The sequence below is a fragment of the Condylostylus longicornis genome, unplaced genomic scaffold (genome assembly GCF_029603195.1).
Source record: "Condylostylus longicornis isolate FDR11 unplaced genomic scaffold, ASM2960319v2 ptg000011l, whole genome shotgun sequence".
In the NCBI taxonomy this organism is placed as follows: Eukaryota; Metazoa; Arthropoda; class Insecta; order Diptera; family Dolichopodidae; genus Condylostylus; species Condylostylus longicornis.
In genome coordinates this window covers 2768299-2786718 of record NW_026577980.1, presented here as the reverse complement: position 1 = coordinate 2786718, position 18420 = coordinate 2768299, and the positions used below count along the sequence as shown (strand labels likewise).

Here is an 18420-nt window from a genome sequence, read left to right as displayed (position 1 = left end):
AAAAATAATATTCTTATATAGGGGTGAAAGACCTGGCTAATAAATGAAGAACAAAATGTCTTGATATGAACAAAATGAAGTCTTCATAAACAAATTACTATACGACTTATAAGCAGGATATTCTGACCGAGAATAACCAGGAACTCAGAGATCTGGAAGTTGACGAGGTAGGAAACCATACGGATCCAAATAAAGGAGAGAAAATGAAAATAGATTGGTCATATTCTTAGATAGTCAAAGGATAATATTGGAAATCCCTAGGTAAGCGGAATATCCCTAGATAAGCGGAAACAAAGGAAACCCCTATAGTTAAGCGGAAAGTGCGCAGACCGAAATCAGTTAGTAAAGAAACAGAAGAGAAGGGCGCAGATCAGTTAATAAAGAAATAAAAGAGAATTGCATAGCATATATCTCAAGATAAAGTTACTAGCACACAATAGAGCTGGATGGAGAAGCTTCCTAATGCTTTAAGCTCCCTAAGAGAGTAGAAAAGGTAAAAGAAAAAAAAAATTTTATTTCTGTAATCTTGAAATCAGAGAACTTGTCTTCAAAATATTGAAAGCTAAATAATTTTCAATATTGGAAATTATAGAGGAAGACAAACGGTCTAACCATGAAAATTTAATTAAAATTTAAAAATAATAAAACACAAAATAAACACTTTTTTTTAAGTTAAAAAAAAATAAGAAATTATAAAAAAAAAAATAACAAAAAAAAAAGAAACAAAAGAGTAAAGATGCCTACATCAAATTCCTTAAAAAAAGTACAAGTAACCATTAAACCGAAAGAAAAGGATACGAAAAAAATTAAAAAAAAAAAAGAAAAAACACAAGATAAATGTTAAAACCTTTTTTGTTTGTTTCCCTGTCCATTTCTTGTATTTTACTTTGTTTTTATTTTTTTTTTCCCCGTTATTGTAACTAAGAAGTATATGGACATGGACAGAGCTGCAAATGGATGGCACTTTAGAAAAAAAAAATTAGATCCCTGGAATTTTCAAATTATTTTTTTTTATTTATTTTGTTTTTTTTTTTTTTTGTGTTTTTCTTTCGCGCTTTGTACTCTTTTGTCGTGAAAAATTAAGTCTTGATGGAAGAGATTTTATTTATGGCTTTTTCTTTTTCTTATTCATGTTTTTTATTCTCTTCTTAGATTTTTTTCACCGCCATTTTTAATTTTCTAAAATGCTTTCTCATTTATTTTTAAGAACACAATTTTTCCTTTAATTCATTCGTTTAAATGTTTACTATTTTAAGGATTAAGAAACTATATACACAAGAGTTATAAAGAAAGAAAACAAAAATAAAACAAGAGCCACGGAGCATGGTTAAGAATAAAATTATTTAAGAACTTTTTAGGTTTTGGTCAACTTTATTTCAAAGTTTACAAAAACTCCCGAATTTCTATTTCTCGACTTTTAAATTGTAGTATGAGCACATTTTCAATTTATTCATATATGCACACATTTTCCGCTTTTGAGTTGCAATTGCTAAATTTGTGTATTAGCACAGTATTTGTTGCGCGAAGGCGCAAATTGTAAGTTTTGGTTGAAATATGTAAATAGGATCTTTATTAATTTATTTAAAATAGACATAATGTCAAATTATACAGGAATAAGATCCTAATTGCTGAATAAAATAAATTATAAATCAGTTTTTGTTAATTTAAAACTGAAGTTTAAATTTTTATAATAATTTTTGAATAAAAAAATGCGTTTTAGACTGTATTCAAAACAAAGTATGCTGGAATTTCTAAAAACAATCACTCAATCAGTATTTTTTCTTGAATCAGTGTCTGATTTTATTTTTAAATTCTTTTTAATTCCTTTAAATGCGTATACCTGATAAACTTTCTTAAAAAGTTTTCCTCAATTGTACTTTTTTTGGAAAATCTTTGAAAAATTTTTAAAAACTTTTATAATCCTTAAAAATATCGAAAAAAAAAATTATACACGAAGTCAAGCTAGACTACTTGATTAATTACTTTTGACACTAACCTTCTTTTTAATATTCCTCAAGTGTCCAAAAAAAAAAATTGTAATATTATTAAAGTTGAAATTTTTAAAGAAAAAACAAAAATAAATTGCGACAAGAATAATAACAATTTTTTTTATATAAAAATTAAAAAAAATTAAACCTAACAAAAAATTTCTTTTTTTAAATTATTAGATGAAATTTAAAGCCTGGAAAAGCTTAAAACTTCACAAAAGCATTAATAACAACGGATCTTTCGTCGTAACACTATTTTATTGAATCCCAATAGCACGCAGGAGAAATAAGCGAAAACTCTTGTCAAATGGTTTTCTCAATGTTTTTCGACCTGTACTATCATAAAGTACATACATATGTATGTAGATATGTACATATTAAACTTTTATTTGGCAAATGTCATATTTTATAGCACAGCTTCTATATAGAACGTCTTTATTATCCTCTTTATTTTAACTTTTATATTCACTCTACTAGTTTTATACAGAATTAATTAAAGCATCCCATCCGATGTATCCATATTTAGTGATGGTGAATAATCTGTGTCCATTTACAAGAAGTAATATTCATTTTAATTTAAATTTTTTATTCTATATATAAAACAACTTTTTTTTTGCAGACGATTATCGCGAAAATTTTATAATGAAAATAAAAGAAATTGAAAAATTGAAGTGTCACTTTAAAATTCATTTTAACGATTTTAAATTATTTTAATTTTTCTTTTTTGCCGCTCTAGAATTTTTTATTTTAATCATATTTCAACTTTAAATTTTATAAACAATTTTATAACATTTTTTAATATTATTGAACTAAATTTTATGCGTAAAATCAAAAGTAATGAGAACTTACAAAATTTAAAAAAAATTTCGTCCGGCAGGTCCGTTACCTACCAAGTGCACTCAATGACGTTAGAAACTCTGGTTCATGGTTATCTAGAATATCATGCACCAGCCCTATGCTCTTCCCAGGAGCGAAGTATGACAAAAAAAAAATATATTGAGCTATCACATATTAATTAATTTTAATGTACAATGAATTTGATAACAGAATTATGTACATACATATGTACAAAAATTTGTAAATCTTTATACTGCGTGTTTAGGCTGCAAAAAAGAATGAAATTGAATTAATCAAATTCTTTACTCTATAATCATTTTGGGCAATTAAATTAACGATTTTTTAATATTTTTAATGAAATTGATTTACAATTGAATAGGTAGGTCTCTATGTCATCATTCAATTTCGTTTTATTTGGTATTTTTTCAAAAGTAAAAAGAAATTATACATTGCCCTTAACAGGATTCTTTATTCTTCTTATGTTTTTTCTTGTTTTGTTTTTTGTATAAAGAAAAAAAAAACATAAAAATTCTGATGAAAATACTTAAATTTTTTGTTTTTTTCTTATACTTGCTTGCTATTTATTATAATTATTTTTAATAATTAACGAGACAAGACACAAGATTTTAAGGATGACAACTCGATTTTATGTACCAACAATATATAATTTAATAGCAAGCAGGTTAAAAATGGCTATTTTTTACTTTAGTTTTTCTTGTTTTTATCTTTGGACCATCAATTCGCTGATACGATTATAAAAATATTGTATATAAGCAATAAAAAAGGAAACACTTAAGAAAATATTTTGAATTTTTTTTTTATTTATTTATTTTCTTTTCATTCTGTTGCTTAAATGGCCCATTTTTTTTTAAATTTTGTACTTTTTTTATATAAAGATATTAATTTTTGTCCTCTTAACTTTTTTCTTTTTAGTACTTTGAACAATACTTATGATGAGGGTAAGAAAATCAAAGGAACCCGCAATATGATAAAAGATTGCTGAAATAGCAAACAGCAGTAGTACCACCACCCAAGCAACTATGAAAAAATAAAGAGGAAAACTAAGTACAAAAAAAGGAAAATTGTCATATCATGACGAAATCATGTTTTTTTTCATTTAATTCATCCTAAAAAAAAATTTTTATACATTTTCTATTAATGGAAAATTTAATTTTTAAATAGCTACAAATAAGAAACAAACAAGACAAAAAAATAATAAAAAGGAAAAGCTTAAATATTAAGTATTAATGTGAGGAATTTTTCAATTACCTCTACTATTATATTTTATATTGGGTACATATTTAGAAAACTGCAATCGCATAAACTTATTTATTAAATTTGCTATTCCTGAAATAATTAATTAAACATTGAATTCATTTTACAAAATAGAATTGTTAAAAATAAATTACAAATTGTATGTGTTTTTGTATTTAATTTATGTTAATATGTATGTACATATATATTAATATGTATAGTACAATTCCATATGAAAAAGATGCATATTAGAAATATGCGATTTTAAAAATTTCGAATTTTGCATTATAATATCAAAAACAATTTAGTAGCACAGTGCTAATTGCAAGGAGGAAAATATTATCATGCAAAAATTGAAGGCTTTTGAAAAAGTCCACGCAGTAACAGTTCTAAGAAACTGGTTCATCCAGTAAAATATTCATATAAAATTTAAAAAATTGAAATTAAAAGTAACAATTTTATATCAAGTAGCAAAATTTTTGCCAACGTTAAACAATGAAATATTAATTTTAAAAATTGTTATGTATAATAAGTAACTAAATAACTAAAAATCATCCACTAATTTCATTTATCGAAAGCTTAATACCATTCTTCTTAGAATAAATACTAAAATAATAACTACTTTGGAACATGATTGTATAGTAAATCCAATAAATCACAAATAATAATTTAAAAATTATTTAAATCAACAATATTAAATTAATAAAGAAGTGTAAATTATTACATTTTACTGCAAAAAATGTTTAAAATAGGGATATGAATCGATTTGTTGAGTATTAATATCATACCCGATCTAAGGCTAAGAATCAATACATATAGGTATATACTTATATTGATTCATTATTTATCCAGTTTTTATATTAAATACATATCGTACTTTTTAAATCTACGAGGGCTACCCTTGATTAAATATCTCACACAACATATTATTTAAGTCAAGAAAAGTTATTTCCTTTATTTGATGATATAATTTTCTTTTATAATAAAGAAAATTTTAAATGGAGGACAAGAATTTTAATCAAAAATTTGGATTAAAAAGAACAATAAAAGAATTTTACATAACGTACATAAGTAGGTATATAAAAAATAATCTAACCGGCTTTTTAGCTTTTACTTCTTCTTAGTCTTTTTGTTCTTAAGATTTTATTTTTCATAATTTCATTACATTTCTGATTAATTAGGTCGGAATATAAATTATATGCTTCATATTTCATCTCACTTTTTTTTCTTCATATTTTTTAAATTAGAGAGAGGATTTTTAATAAAAATTTTTCTTTGTTCTGAAATATTGTTCCATTTTTCTTAATTTTTTTTTCTGTATTCATTTTAGCAAAAATCTTCGCAGGATATGAGATTCATTTTTTAGTTCTTTCATTAAAAAACTAACAACAGTCAAAAACTGTTAACAGTGATAAAAATAATGATAAATAAGTTTATATAATTACTTCTATATGTATATAAATCCATACTTTAAAACAAGAACAATGTCCATTGAGAAAAACTTCTAAGTATGTAATTATTAATACAAAGTGTAGCTGCTTACTTGAAAATTAAAATTTTTTAGTTAAAAGATTCGTTACAATTAAAAAATACATGAACGATTCGTTTATCGTTTATGAATTTAATAATAAATAATGATTGAAAAAATCAAAAATTTGGTAAAATACAAAACACGTAATTTTTTTAACACCAAATTTAACTCCTTCAGTATGCAGATCTTAAAGTTAGAAAGCTTAAAAAGTAATATATTTAATTCATTCAAGCTTTGCAGTTCTAACTTTGAGAGCTGCATTTTCAGAAATGCCCTTACTTTGATTGTTAGTTCACAAGGTTATTCATACAAATTTTGAAAAACTACTATCGAATTGCTGATATTCTAATTAGAAAATTATTTATCAAATTAATACTAAGAAATATTATAAAATTCTTAAATAAAATGCAAAAATAAACAAAATATTTGTTGCTGGCTTAGTTGCCATTATATCTGCGTATAATTAAGCAAATATATTTTAAAAAAGTTATATAATCTTACATACAGTATAAAATCAAATTATGTATTTAAATTTGTTCTTTTCAATTAATAAACAAAGTTTTTAAAGTTTTTTAAATTGTGGAATTATTGTATTATAAGAAAATTTGTTTTCAGTTACAATTCTTATTTTTTTTATAGAAAATAATTTAATGGGTTACTTTTTGTTTTCTTGGCAAATCAATTTGGGCAGTTGTCACAGTTTTTAAGCCTTCTTCGACCGTACTCAAATTTTCCTTCCATGCTTGTAACAAATCTCTTAATTGAACCCATTGTTGTTTTCCAAATGTTCTGTGCATTGTACTTGAAATATGAACTTTGCGATTTGCTTGATCCAAACGGCATCTAACTAATTTCGTCTTAAGAATTTCAATAATAAACGGTTCCACATCCGCTTCAGAAATTTGCAACTCTTTAGTTAATTGCTCAAATGTCATTTCAGGGTTAGATTCAGCTAACTGCATGAACGTTAATAAACGCATCTTTCGAATATTTTGCTCGTGATTTAATCCTTGAGAAGTTACAAATTCTTTATGATCATTATAAAATTTAAGATAAGCTGGTAATTTTTCTGACACGAAAACAGAAAGTAGATCATGAATTAATTCACCTTCCAAAAAACGAACTGGTTTTAATGATAACAAAGGATCCAATAAAAACGTATTTGGATCTGCAAGAGCAGTTACAATACATTTCATGGCATCTTCCCTTGCAACAGATGCATTTTCGGCTGTATATGTTCCTAAGAGTTCAATCATTACCTTAGCTGATAACTCACTATTTGTATCACGTAAAACCTCATGTAATAAACGGTACAATTTTTGCATTTGTTCGCTTGATACAGAACATAAAGCAAACTGAGCTTTTAGTTTTTCAACACTATTAAATACTTCATTAACCTGATTACATTGTTTTGCTACTTGTACTAAGTGGTAATATACATGATATCGCAATGGTGAAGTTGTATCAAGATTATTGAAAAGACGCCACAATCTGAAAAGGAAAAAGGCCGTAACTGAAATCAATCTTGAAATTTTGTAACAAGTTTCATAAATTATTATTAATTTTCCTTACGAGTGAAGGCACACCCTAGCTAATGGTACATCTGGTGCCTTTGTCAATTTTTCGCAAAAAGCCAACACGATATTTTCCCCACGATCTAATGAGATCTTAATTAAAATAAAATAATCAATTAAGAATTATAACAATATAATCTATATGAAAAAAATCTTACAGTTATCATAATTGAGACAATACTATTTAATATATTGTCGATTTCTGTCGGATCCCCATCCTTAAAACAAACATCACAAACCCCAATGATTTTGTGTAAATCATCTTCAATACCTTTTGGTGACTTCTCAGACGTTATTTCGGCACCTAAACTTTTAAAATATTTCCTTAACTCTTGAACCTATAATATAAATTAATATTAAAATTCCATTTTTGAGGCAAATGAACTTGGATTATGTCTCAATTTTATGGCACATAACCTTAAAATTTATTTAGCACAACATTTTAAAAAAAAAACTAAATCCTTTTAATAAAAATATTCTTACCTGTTCATCTAATGACAAATCTATAAAAACAGGAGGAGAATTAATAGCCATTTCTATTCTTTATAATTAAATATATTTAAAAAGAAAAAGCCAAAGTGGAAAACAACCACGTCTTGATTGACAAATTAATTTCGAATTAAAATCATATACATATCACACAAACTTCTAAATCACACAAAAAACTATTTTGTTGTTGGTTTTTAATTCGAAAATTTGACGTTTAACATTACGTGCCAGCCAAATTTTTTAACGTTAACATTAAATGTATAATCAAATTTAACGCTACATGCGTTAAGAAATTGTCAAAATATTTAATGTTTGTATTGAAACATATTTCATATTTAGCCTCCAGAAAGCTACACGCCGCAACTTTGTTTGAAATCAATTTTACAATTTTGAGCGTGTTGTGGGTAAGCTAGTGGCTTGCTGCGTGCCGCGTTAATTAAAGCTTACACTAAATTTGGCCGCAACATTAAATATTACAATTATTAAAACAAAATAAGTAACTTCAAAGTAAAATACAAAATATGTAACTTGAAAGTGAATGAAATTTCAAATTTTCCGAAATTTTAAACGCTTCAGTTATTTATCTAAACGTACGGTATAAAGAAATTTAAACTACTAAGTTATTTTTGTTTTGGTATTGCAACACTGTTGCAACATATACATAAATTGTCATTTTCCAATTGATGTTTCATGCGAAGTTCGAAAATAAACAAAATAAAGTGACATTAATAATTTACTAACGTGTGCAGTTGTTCACAGTAACCAGTAGCAAAAAGTACCTTTACCCTGAATACAAAAAAGTAACGTGATTTGAAAATAAATGGCTAAGAGATCGCAACCTGTTTGGATTCTACCAAAATCCCAAGAACAACCGAAACTTCATCTTTATAACAGTTTAACAAGACAAAAAGAAGAATTTATTCCCACAAATGGTAATAATGTGAAATGGTATAGTTGTGGGCCCACCGTTTATGATGCAAGTCATATGGGACATGCAAGGTAATTTTTTAAATCAAATTTTTTACATTTTTAATTTTTAATTTTTTTAGATCTTATATATCTTTTGATATTCTTCGTCGTGTTTTAAGTGATTATTTTGGATATAACGTTCAGTATGTAATGAATATAACTGATATCGACGATAAAATAATAAAAAGAGCTCGACAAAATTATCTCTATGAGAAATACATCGAAGAAGTTAATTCACTTGAACAAATTTTACAAGATCAAAAACATATTTTAGATAAATTTAATGCCACGGTTGAAAAGAATACCGATCCAGATAAGAAAATTATGTTTGATAAAATGCTTGAAAAAATGACTAATGCTGTTGATAGATTAATGAAAGCTGTAAAATCAAGTGATGTTGAAGAAATCGAAAAATCCAAAATGAATTTTTTGAGTGAAGCTAAGGATTCTATTTCGGATTGGTTAGATTCTAAGCAAGGAAATTTAGTAAATGATAACAGTATTTTCGAATCACTGCCACGTTTTTGGGAAAACGAATTTCATACTGATATGAAATCATTAAATGTTGGTGATGACATCTTACAACGTATTATGAAATTTTACTTAACAAATACAATTCTTTTCTATTGCAGATATTACCTCCTGACGTTTTAACAAGGGTTAGCGAGTATGTTCCTGAAATTGTAAAATTCATTGAAAAAATAATAGCAAATGGATTAGCGTATGAAGCAAATGGTTCTGTATATTTTGATGTAAATGCTTTTGATAAAAGAGAAAAACATCATTATGCAAAATTAGTTCCAGAAGCTTACGGTGATATAAAATCTCTTCATGAAGGGGAAGGAGATCTCTCTATTGCAGAAGATAGGCTTACAGAGAAAAAATCCGAAAATGATTTTGCCTTATGGAAAAAAAGTAAAGCTGGCGAGCCGAAGTGGACTAGTCCTTGGGGTGAGGGCAGACCTGGCTGGCACATTGAATGTTCCGTAATGGCTTCAGACATTTGCGGTGATACATTAGATATTCATACAGGAGGTGTTGACTTGAAATTTCCTCATCATGACAATGAACTAGCACAATCAGAAGCATATTTCGATAAAGAAGACTGGATCAAATATTTCTTACATACCGGACATTTAACAATAGCTGGCTGTAAAATGTCCAAGTCATTGAAGAATTTTATAACAATACAACAAGCTTTAAGCAAGCACACTGCAACGCAATTAAGATTAGTTTTTCTTCTTCATTCATGGAAAGATACCCTCGATTATTCGGACAATACGGTGGAAATGGCCATTCAATATGAAAAATTTTTAAATGTAAGAAACTCAAATAATTTTAGTAAGCTTTAATACTAAAAGAAGTTTTTATTTTAGGAATTTTTTTTAAATGTTAAGGATTTAACACGACCTATTGGTACTGAAAAACCCAGTGAAAATTTCGATCGCTGGACATTGGTTGAAAAGAAATTACAAGAAAAATTTGATGTCACACGATCTGCCGTACACAATGCCCTTTGTGGTATTATTTTGATTTATAGCTTTTATTTATATTTATATCATGACACATATTTTAAAATATTTTTTAGATAATATTGATACAAGAACAGCTCTTGATTGCATTCGAGATTTGGTATCAAATAGTAATATATATATTCGGGACAACAAATCGAATCCTAATAAATTATTGCTGCGAAAGATAGCAATATATATCACAGATCTTTTACACATATTTGGCGCAATCAGTGGACCTCGAGGTGGAATTGGTTTTACAGTCGGAGAAAATTGTACTTTGGATTCTGGTAATTTTGAAGATGCAATTATGCCTTACCTAACTGTCACTGCCGAATTCAGAAATATAATTAGAGAAAAGGCAAAAGAGTTAAAAGCGACAGATATTTTAAAAATATGTGATGAATTAAGAGACGAAACGCTAGTTAATTTAGGTGTGCGTTTAGAAGATAAAGAAAATGGCAAATTTGCTTTAAAACTCGTTGACAAAGAAACACTTTTAAAAGATAAAGCATTAAAAAAAGCTATAGAATTGGAAAAGGCCGCAGAAAAGGAGAAAAAGAAAGCAGCAGCTGCAGCTGCATTAGCTGCTAAGGAAGCTCAAAAGAAGATTAACCCAAAAGAAATGTTTTTGCATGAAGTTGACAAATATTCTGCGTTTGACAACAATGTAAGTGTAGAAAAATATCCTAAATTTTGTACTAAAAATTTAAACATTTGTCTCTGTATTGTAGGGACTTCCAACACACGATATTCAAGGAAAAGAAATCAGTAAGGGACAACTGAAAAAATTACAAAAATTACAACAACAGCAGGAACAAAAATATAATGAATATTTAGCTTCACTAAATGGCTCTTAAATTAATATTTATAAATAAATTCACTACTTTAAACGTTTAACTTTTCATTCCCCAATGTGGGAAAATTCTATAAGATATCTAAAAACCAATGTCAACTATTGCGACTATTACTAATAAAAATACAAATTGCATAACATACGCATTCTAAAATTGAATTTTTCATATGTGTGCTCTCATACACAATAATTGTCATCAACTTACTATTATACATTATGTACTTACCCGGTTTTCTATAAAAATCAATATGTGCTTAAAGACCAACCTGACCAAGATATGTGTATTTAGTAAGACTAGCATATTTTTTCAAAATTTAAATATAAACACAAGCTTTAATTTTATTTCATTTAGTTTGAACTTTCCAAAAACACAACTTTCTATCAAATGCTGCTGCTACATAAGGCAATCTAGAATGCCAAGCCAAGCCTCCATAAAGTTTTAATGTAGATTCTATTAACGGTATTTGAGATTTGGCTGTCAAAACCTTCAATGTTATATCCGGCCTACCGACGCTTGCAGTCACTTGGTCTGTATTCGGAGAAATTTTTACAATTCGACCCCCATCCTCATGTATTTGTTTTATATCAGCTGGGCGGCTATATTTTTATAGATATTGAAAGTCTTTTAAATATTCTACAGGTATAAATTTGTATTTCATTATTTTATATTACCATGTTCTCCTCAAATCCCAAGTTATAATGTCTCCACCACACAAAGCTGCTACATACATTCTATTATGCAATGACCAATCAGCGCTCATTAACGGTGTTTTTGGAGACTCTAATGACAAAATAACTTGTTGTGATTTTGCATTATATAAATGAATTATTCCATTTTTTTCAGCTACCAGCACTTTACTTGGTTCTTCCGGGTGCCACTTTACAGACATACCAGCTGAATTCAAACAGAATGTAGTTACCGATTCAAAATTGTTTATGCTACTCCATATTCTACATGAATGGTCATCACTAACTGATGCTAAAAATTCACCTTCCGGCTCCCACGCCAAATCGTTAACATAATTTGTATGACCTGCAATTTGTGCATTTTAATAATTGTAATTTTTATAATTTTTCTTTAATTAAAACCTTTCAATTCCTGCACAGTATCACTATTTTGCAAATCGCTTCGAAAAATTCTTAAAATAAAATCAGCTCCTGCTGTACAAAACATAACAACTTTTGGCAAACAGGCTAAGGATGTTGATGGTGAAAAAGCAATAGCATGGCATCTGCTTTCATGGTAAATTTCTTTAGTTGGCAAATACTCAAAAGATTCAGTCTCTGTTTCTTCCTAAGCAATATATTAGTAAACAATTTTTAAATTATGAAAGAAATGTAATACCGGAAATTTGAGTAGCGCCAAAACCACTTTTTTTGTGACAGCTATTCCAATTAAATAATGAGCAAAATCATTTCCACAAATTTCAAAGCAGTATATTTGTTCTTTCAAGTTGATTAAATGAGTTGGAGGGGTTGAAGATCTCATATTTAATGAACAATTAATAAAAATTAATTAAAAATATTTAATATAGGTATTATTCTATTTTAATATTTTCTTCGAAATGTACACATCAGATTATCAAACAACCCGGAGTTTTTACTTGTAAACAATCACATTCACCGCATATATCGCTTGTACTATAACCTTGCCATAACAAAAATATAACAAAATAAATTTCTGTCTGTGGTGATTATAACAAATAACAATTACTGGTATGACAACTAGAAGTTTGACGTATCGTAATAAGGCCCATTCAATTACTTCACTCAATTAGTACTTCATTCAACAAGTTTATCTGTCTGCTCAGGAAGTAAAAAGTAAAAATGATATAGGGAAATAATGTCAGCATAGAAAGCGGTAGGCTCTAATTCGCGTTGAGTTTGAGAAAAAAAAATCTTTTACTCGTTCCTTTGATTACGACATAAGAAATTTGCATTACATATTTTAATTTAGTTAAATGCAAAAGTTCATATCTTTCAGCGGCATTTTGGTGTGTCATATTTCTATAGTACAGCCCTATTTGTGAAAATTATGACATTATTATTCGAATGTCACTTTCGAAATTCAGTTGACTTATCAAGTTTGTGGATTTTGTCTAAATTACTTAAAAATAAATAAATAATATAAAGCAAATGTAAAAGTTTATGAATTAGGAAAAAAGAAAATTTTAGCCATTTAAGAATTTCTTAAAATTTTTACAATCTCTTAAACTTGTAATATGGCAAATTCATACGAACCCCCTAATTGGTAAAGGAAATTTTAAAATAATATACCAAAAGTAAAAATGATATTTTAGGGCCGGGAAGCCTCCAACTGGATTGCATCTTGATGTGTTAAAAGAAGATAAATTAATTCAAAAATTAATGATCGATGAAAAAAAATTCTACCTTTTTGGTCGAAATGCACAAATGAATGATTTCTGTATTGATCATGCATCATGTTCCAGAGTTCATGCGGCATTTTTATACCATAAACATTTAAATATTGCATATCTAGTTGATTTAGGATCAAGTAATATAATTTTATTTAATATATATTGTATATAATGAAAATATGTTTTCTATTAAAGCTCATGGAACTTTCATAGGTACATTACGTTTAGAACCTCATAAACCTACACAACTTCAAATAAACAGTACATTTCATTTTGGTGCTTCCACAAGACGTTATATTTTAAGGTAAAAACCAAAGCTCTAAAAGTCATATTTCCATTTTATTAACAAAAATTTTTTTCGACGATCAGAGAGCGACCATCAGTAACTATGAGAAGCTCTATATTAGAAGAAATTCCATTAAATGAAAGCAGTGAAGGAGCCTTACTTGGTTTACCAGAAACACAAAATGAAGTTGATGTATTGAAGGCTTTATTTCCATTGTTTTGTATAGTATTAAACAAGTTTATTTTTAGAACTTGACTGAATACAATACTGCCCACAATCGGAGAATATCAATGCTTGGAATAACAGATGATAACATTAGAAAGGTAAAATGGTAGTTTTTAAATATTGAAATAATGTCTTAATGTCTATTCAGCAAAGCCAAATAAAAAATCCTAGGAAAAGAAAAAATGTTACTTTTAACGATGAAGAAATAATTATTAACCCTGAGGATATAGATCCAAATGTTGGACGGTTCAGAAATCTAGTTCAAACCACAGTTGTTCCAACTAAAAAGTTAAAAATTGAGCACGGAATACCTACAACAAGCACAAGTGTTCACTCATCGATATCTCATGTGGCAGATGTAAAACACATGCATCCATCAGCCCTAATTCCATCTTTATATCACGGACTTCCGGCTGCCATTTCAGACCACCAACACAATCCTAGTAGTAGTTCTTCTGGAACGAGCAAATTGCTGGATGTTGATGTTGTTATGGGAACTAAATTAGGTTTATTACTACCAAACCCAGCGCCGGATGTCAATCCAGAAACGAGTACACCTCCAATCGCTCCTTCTCCATTTCCAAATAATGCAAAAGGTATGTATATACATATATATATTTAAAAATATACTGTTTAATTCGTAATTTAAAATTAATAATTGTAGGACGTTTTGAGGATCGAGTTGAAACAAGTTCCGAACCTCAGAAAAAGAAATATGCCAAAGAGGCTTGGCCAGGAAGAAAACCAATGTTGGGTAGCCTGTGAATCTACACGTGAAGTTTATGTTGTTGAAATTAATTATAAGGTATTGTATTCATATATGTATGTATGTAGACAAATGACGAAGTTTAATATTTAATAACAAAATTCACCAGGAATATTCAATAATTGTATTTGCAGTTTTTTCAGCTTTAAATAATCAATTATAAGAAATATAAAATTAACTTTTATATTTAGTTAACATTTTTTTATTCTAAACTTAATAACTTTTCTATATATTTTTCAAGAACAGCTTGTGATAGCTTTGAATTATTTTTAATAGCTAAACTATATGCAGTCTCCCCCTCTTCATTTGATAAACATAGTTTTGGATAATATGCTAGAATTTCATTTGTTGTGTGTGGATGATTTCCGGCAACTGCATACATTAATGCTACAAATGTAAAATTTAAAGCAAAAATGTGTTTTAACTTACAGTAATAGACTTACCAGTATTACCTATTATGTCCATATGATCAATATCTGCTCCCTTCGAAAGTAAAAAGCGTACAATCTCATGATGGCCCCCTCCAGCAGCATATAGTAGTGGGGTGATCATATCTGGAGCTTCTATATTAACATTTGCTCCAGCTTTAATTAACATTTGAACGGAATCTAGTTGCCCATACCCACAAGCCCAATGTAAAGCCGTTAAATTGTTTGAATCTAGAAAATCTATGTAAGTCTGTTCTTTTATTTCCTCTTCAGTAATTTCTCCTTGAGCACAGCGCTCATGGAAACTTAATGTCACATCTCTTTCACAAAATGTTGCTTCAGTATTTCCGCGCTGCAAGTTTGTCAAAATTGTTGGTCTATATTGAGCAAAAGCGCTTTTCTTGCCAGTTGATATTTTATCACGACGATTAGTAACGCTTATTTGTCTGGCTCTATTTGAAATCAAAATTGCGTATATTTATTGAGTAACGAAATCAAAATAGTGGGTGTATTTACATAATAATATTGTGTCATGATGTTACTTTCCCATTTTCTGCTCATTTTCTTGATTTTGTCCACGGTGTACTTTGAAATATTTCATCAGAACAATAGAGCAGTAAATTGGATGAAAATAAAATGACGCGCCATTAATCTGGTAAATACTCCCAATAAAATCAAAAATACTTACTTTGGTGCATTCGGCATTTCACATTTAACTTCATCCAGCATTGCATGAATTCCTCGTAAAAACAAATAAAATTAGAGATCTGTGGCCTATTGTTTTCATTAGTCGTTGTTGAACTTTTTTGATTGACGTTTTGTTTGGCAACACTACCAATGCCGACTATGGAATGTAGCAAAAACTTGATTTTATAATGAAAATGGCAGAAATAGTAGATATTGTATGACAGGAAAACTTAGATCATTGAAACGATTAAAGTTTGATGAAGTCTGTTAGTACTGGTTTTAATTGTTAGTGGTGCATGTGTCAGAGATTTTTATTTAGCAATAAAAATAATCAAGATGCAAAATTGCACTTCGGAATTGGGCGATGGTAAAAATTTTGTATAGTCAAAGTGAAACAATTACCATTTCACTTTAACTGAAAGGTAGTTGATTCAAAATAAAATTATTAAGGAAATTTGAAGTACTACTTCAAAGTTGTACCTTTATTTCGTGCACCACCAAATTTTCAAAACTTAAAATGAACCACTTCTCACAAAATTGCCACTCAGTAGTCAGTCCAGTAAAATAAATAGCCTGGAACGGTATGGAACAGACTATCAACCTCCATAACGCAAAATTTTGTCCATTTTATAAAAGATTGCCATTTCTTTTTCTAAATTTTAGCTGATAAAATTTTTAAAAGCGGCAACTCTACTACGCGAACAGATATTGCTGCGGCTGGAAAATTCTACAAAAATCTACACGATTCTAGTACAATAAAGAAATAGAATAATCGAAAATCGAAATAAAAGAAAATCCAAAAAGTATATAAGTGGTGAATTTAAAGAAAAAGCTATGTAGTTGTTAAACGGCTTTAAGAAAGAAATAAACTAGCAACACCGCTAAGGTAGTATTGAAGAACAAATTTTTAAATTATAAATTTGAAAGAAAAAGTTTTTAAAGTTAAAAAATAATCAAGATGTCTTTACTACCATTATTATTCGATTATTATGAACCATGGCACTCCCGCCATCCTCTTCGTCGCCAACCAGAGTTAGATCTTTTGGATGCTGTAGATTTGTATCCATCAATTCCAGAAATTTTATCAATTATGCCAAGACATCGAAATGAATTGCGAAGATCAGGTGGTAGAAATGATTTACCCGCGCCAACAGTTGGAAAAGATGGTTTTAAAGTATTAATGGATGTGAAACAGTTTAAACCAGAAGAAATTACAGTTAAAACTGTAGATAATCAAGTAATTGTCGAAGGAAAACATGAAGAACGTGAAGATGAACATGGCCATATCTATCGCCATTTTACTAGAAAGTACATTCTTCCCAAAGGATACGATTCGAAAGAAGTTACATCGACTTTGTCATCTGATGGTGTTTTAACTATTAAAGCTCCACCACCACAAAAACAAATTGAAGGCAATGAGAGAGTTATTGAAATTCAATCTGTTGGACCTGCTAAAGTAGGTACAAATGGCGAAGAAGAACCAATGCAAGTAGAAAATGGAAAATAATTTATTCCAAGCAGGAAATTACGCTAAAAAGAAAAAAAGACTTCACATAAAAATTATAATAAGAATCATTTTCAAAAAAAAAAAAAACTTACTGCTATTCCATCAAAATAAAACTACTATTTTTTAAGTTAAAAAATAAATGTTAAAAATTTTAAGGGTGTTTGCATTCTAAAATAAAATTAAAGAAAAAAAGTCATGTAGATCCATGTAGAACTTTAGTTTTTTTTTTTATTCCATATTGTATGTATTTAATTTCATTTTCATTTAAAATAAAAATTAAAAACGTATTTAAAAAAAAATATGATTTTGTTCTTTAATTTAAAAGTCCGTATTATGTGCGATGGGATTGGATTTTCATCAAGGTTTAAGTGCAGCGGGAGGGGAAGAAACAGGGAATGCAAGATGGTTTTTTTTTTTCAAAAGCCGGTCGATAAACTCTGTAAGTATGGGGAAATCAATTGAGTAGTTAAAAATTGTAATAAAATGGCTGACTTGTACCAAATATATACAAGATATGGCGCATATATGTGCATTCAGTTGCACATAATTCAAACATATGTATGTACATACATATAGGGAACGAGATACCAATGCAATAATTTTTAAAAAAATCAATTTAATTACAAGATACAAAACAATATGTAATTATTTCAATTTAAACAAAAGCGATAAGTGAAACACATATGTATACACAATAATATGAAATTTGACATGGTTGCCTTGAAAACTTACTTTCTTTATCATTTTAGTGTTTTTATTTATATACACATAATATATCATAAGTATGTAAATATACACAATATATATATATGTATATGTACATGCATTGTATGTTAATTAAGGGTGAAAAACCCCAAAGTTTTGAATTTATAAAAATTTCTAGAAAATTCACAGACAAATTATTATAAATTTGGTTTTGCGTTTTAAAAGAATCTACGAGTATACATACAATATGTTATCTACCTACCGGCTTACAGACATAGGAAAGGTGTACTTCTTCAGCATCCATTACTACGTACCCTAAATTACTACGTACATACAAGCAAATGGATGGTAAAAATAATTTATAAAAAATGGTGGAATTTTGGGTACCTAAATTTTAATTTTCTTACACCAGTAAATATATATGTATTT

The 18420-nt window shown here is 28.1% G+C and overlaps 6 protein-coding genes across 8 annotated transcripts; 3 read left to right on the top strand and 3 right to left on the bottom strand.

Moving 5' to 3' along the window:
- Positions 1–6011: 6011 nt before the first annotated feature.
- LOC129619243 (eukaryotic translation initiation factor 3 subunit M) lies at positions 6012–7802 on the bottom strand. The gene is made up of 4 exons (XM_055534391.1): positions 7668–7802; positions 7343–7522; positions 7183–7277; positions 6012–7101 (listed from the first exon to the last, which is right to left on the bottom strand). Exons 1-4 carry the CDS (start codon positions 7716–7718, stop codon positions 6258–6260), a joined length of 1170 nt encoding a protein of 389 aa, XP_055390366.1. The 5' UTR covers positions 7719–7802; the 3' UTR covers positions 6012–6257.
- A 635-nt stretch (positions 7803–8437) lies between these two features.
- On the top strand, positions 8438–11489 carry LOC129619211 (cysteine--tRNA ligase, cytoplasmic). The gene is made up of 7 exons (XM_055534350.1): positions 8438–8672; positions 8723–9206; positions 9275–9961; positions 10019–10163; positions 10231–10823; positions 10888–11297; positions 11362–11489. Exons 1-6 carry the CDS (start codon positions 8494–8496, stop codon positions 11011–11013), a joined length of 2214 nt encoding a protein of 737 aa, XP_055390325.1. The 5' UTR covers positions 8438–8493; the 3' UTR covers positions 11014–11297; positions 11362–11489.
- LOC129619212 (nucleoporin Nup37) lies at positions 11312–12687 on the bottom strand. The gene is made up of 4 exons (XM_055534351.1): positions 12355–12687; positions 12099–12303; positions 11682–12042; positions 11312–11606 (listed from the first exon to the last, which is right to left on the bottom strand). The coding sequence occupies exons 1-4, from the start codon at positions 12496–12498 to the stop codon at positions 11354–11356; spliced, it is 963 nt and encodes a 320-aa protein (XP_055390326.1). The 5' UTR covers positions 12499–12687; the 3' UTR covers positions 11312–11353.
- Positions 12688–13086: 399 nt separating this feature from the next.
- LOC129619260 (nuclear inhibitor of protein phosphatase 1) lies at positions 13087–14854 on the top strand. 2 transcript variants are annotated; one of them, XM_055534426.1, is made up of 8 exons: positions 13087–13260; positions 13310–13524; positions 13583–13691; positions 13757–13865; positions 13922–13996; positions 14047–14494; positions 14563–14703; positions 14774–14854. In XM_055534426.1, exons 1-7 carry the CDS (start codon positions 13232–13234, stop codon positions 14661–14663), a joined length of 1086 nt encoding a protein of 361 aa, XP_055390401.1. In that variant the 5' UTR covers positions 13087–13231; the 3' UTR covers positions 14664–14703; positions 14774–14854. The 2 variants fall into 2 exon arrangements, with proteins under 2 accessions (XP_055390401.1, XP_055390400.1); XM_055534425.1 differs by having other exon boundaries at positions 14563–14854.
- LOC129619261 (DNA-binding protein RFXANK) lies at positions 14758–15923 on the bottom strand. Of its 2 annotated transcripts, none has more exons than XM_055534427.1 (3): positions 15781–15923; positions 15108–15544; positions 14758–15051 (listed from the first exon to the last, which is right to left on the bottom strand). In XM_055534427.1, exons 1-3 carry the CDS (start codon positions 15819–15821, stop codon positions 14867–14869), a joined length of 663 nt encoding a protein of 220 aa, XP_055390402.1. In that variant the 5' UTR covers positions 15822–15923; the 3' UTR covers positions 14758–14866. The 2 variants fall into 2 exon arrangements, with proteins under 2 accessions (XP_055390402.1, XP_055390403.1); XM_055534428.1 differs by having other exon boundaries at positions 15117–15544.
- Positions 15924–16610: 687 nt separating this feature from the next.
- LOC129619203 (heat shock protein 27-like) lies at positions 16611–17548 on the top strand. The gene has a single exon (XM_055534339.1). It carries the CDS (start codon positions 16738–16740, stop codon positions 17284–17286), a length of 549 nt encoding a protein of 182 aa, XP_055390314.1. The 5' UTR covers positions 16611–16737; the 3' UTR covers positions 17287–17548.
- The last annotated feature ends 872 nt before the right edge of the window (positions 17549–18420 follow it).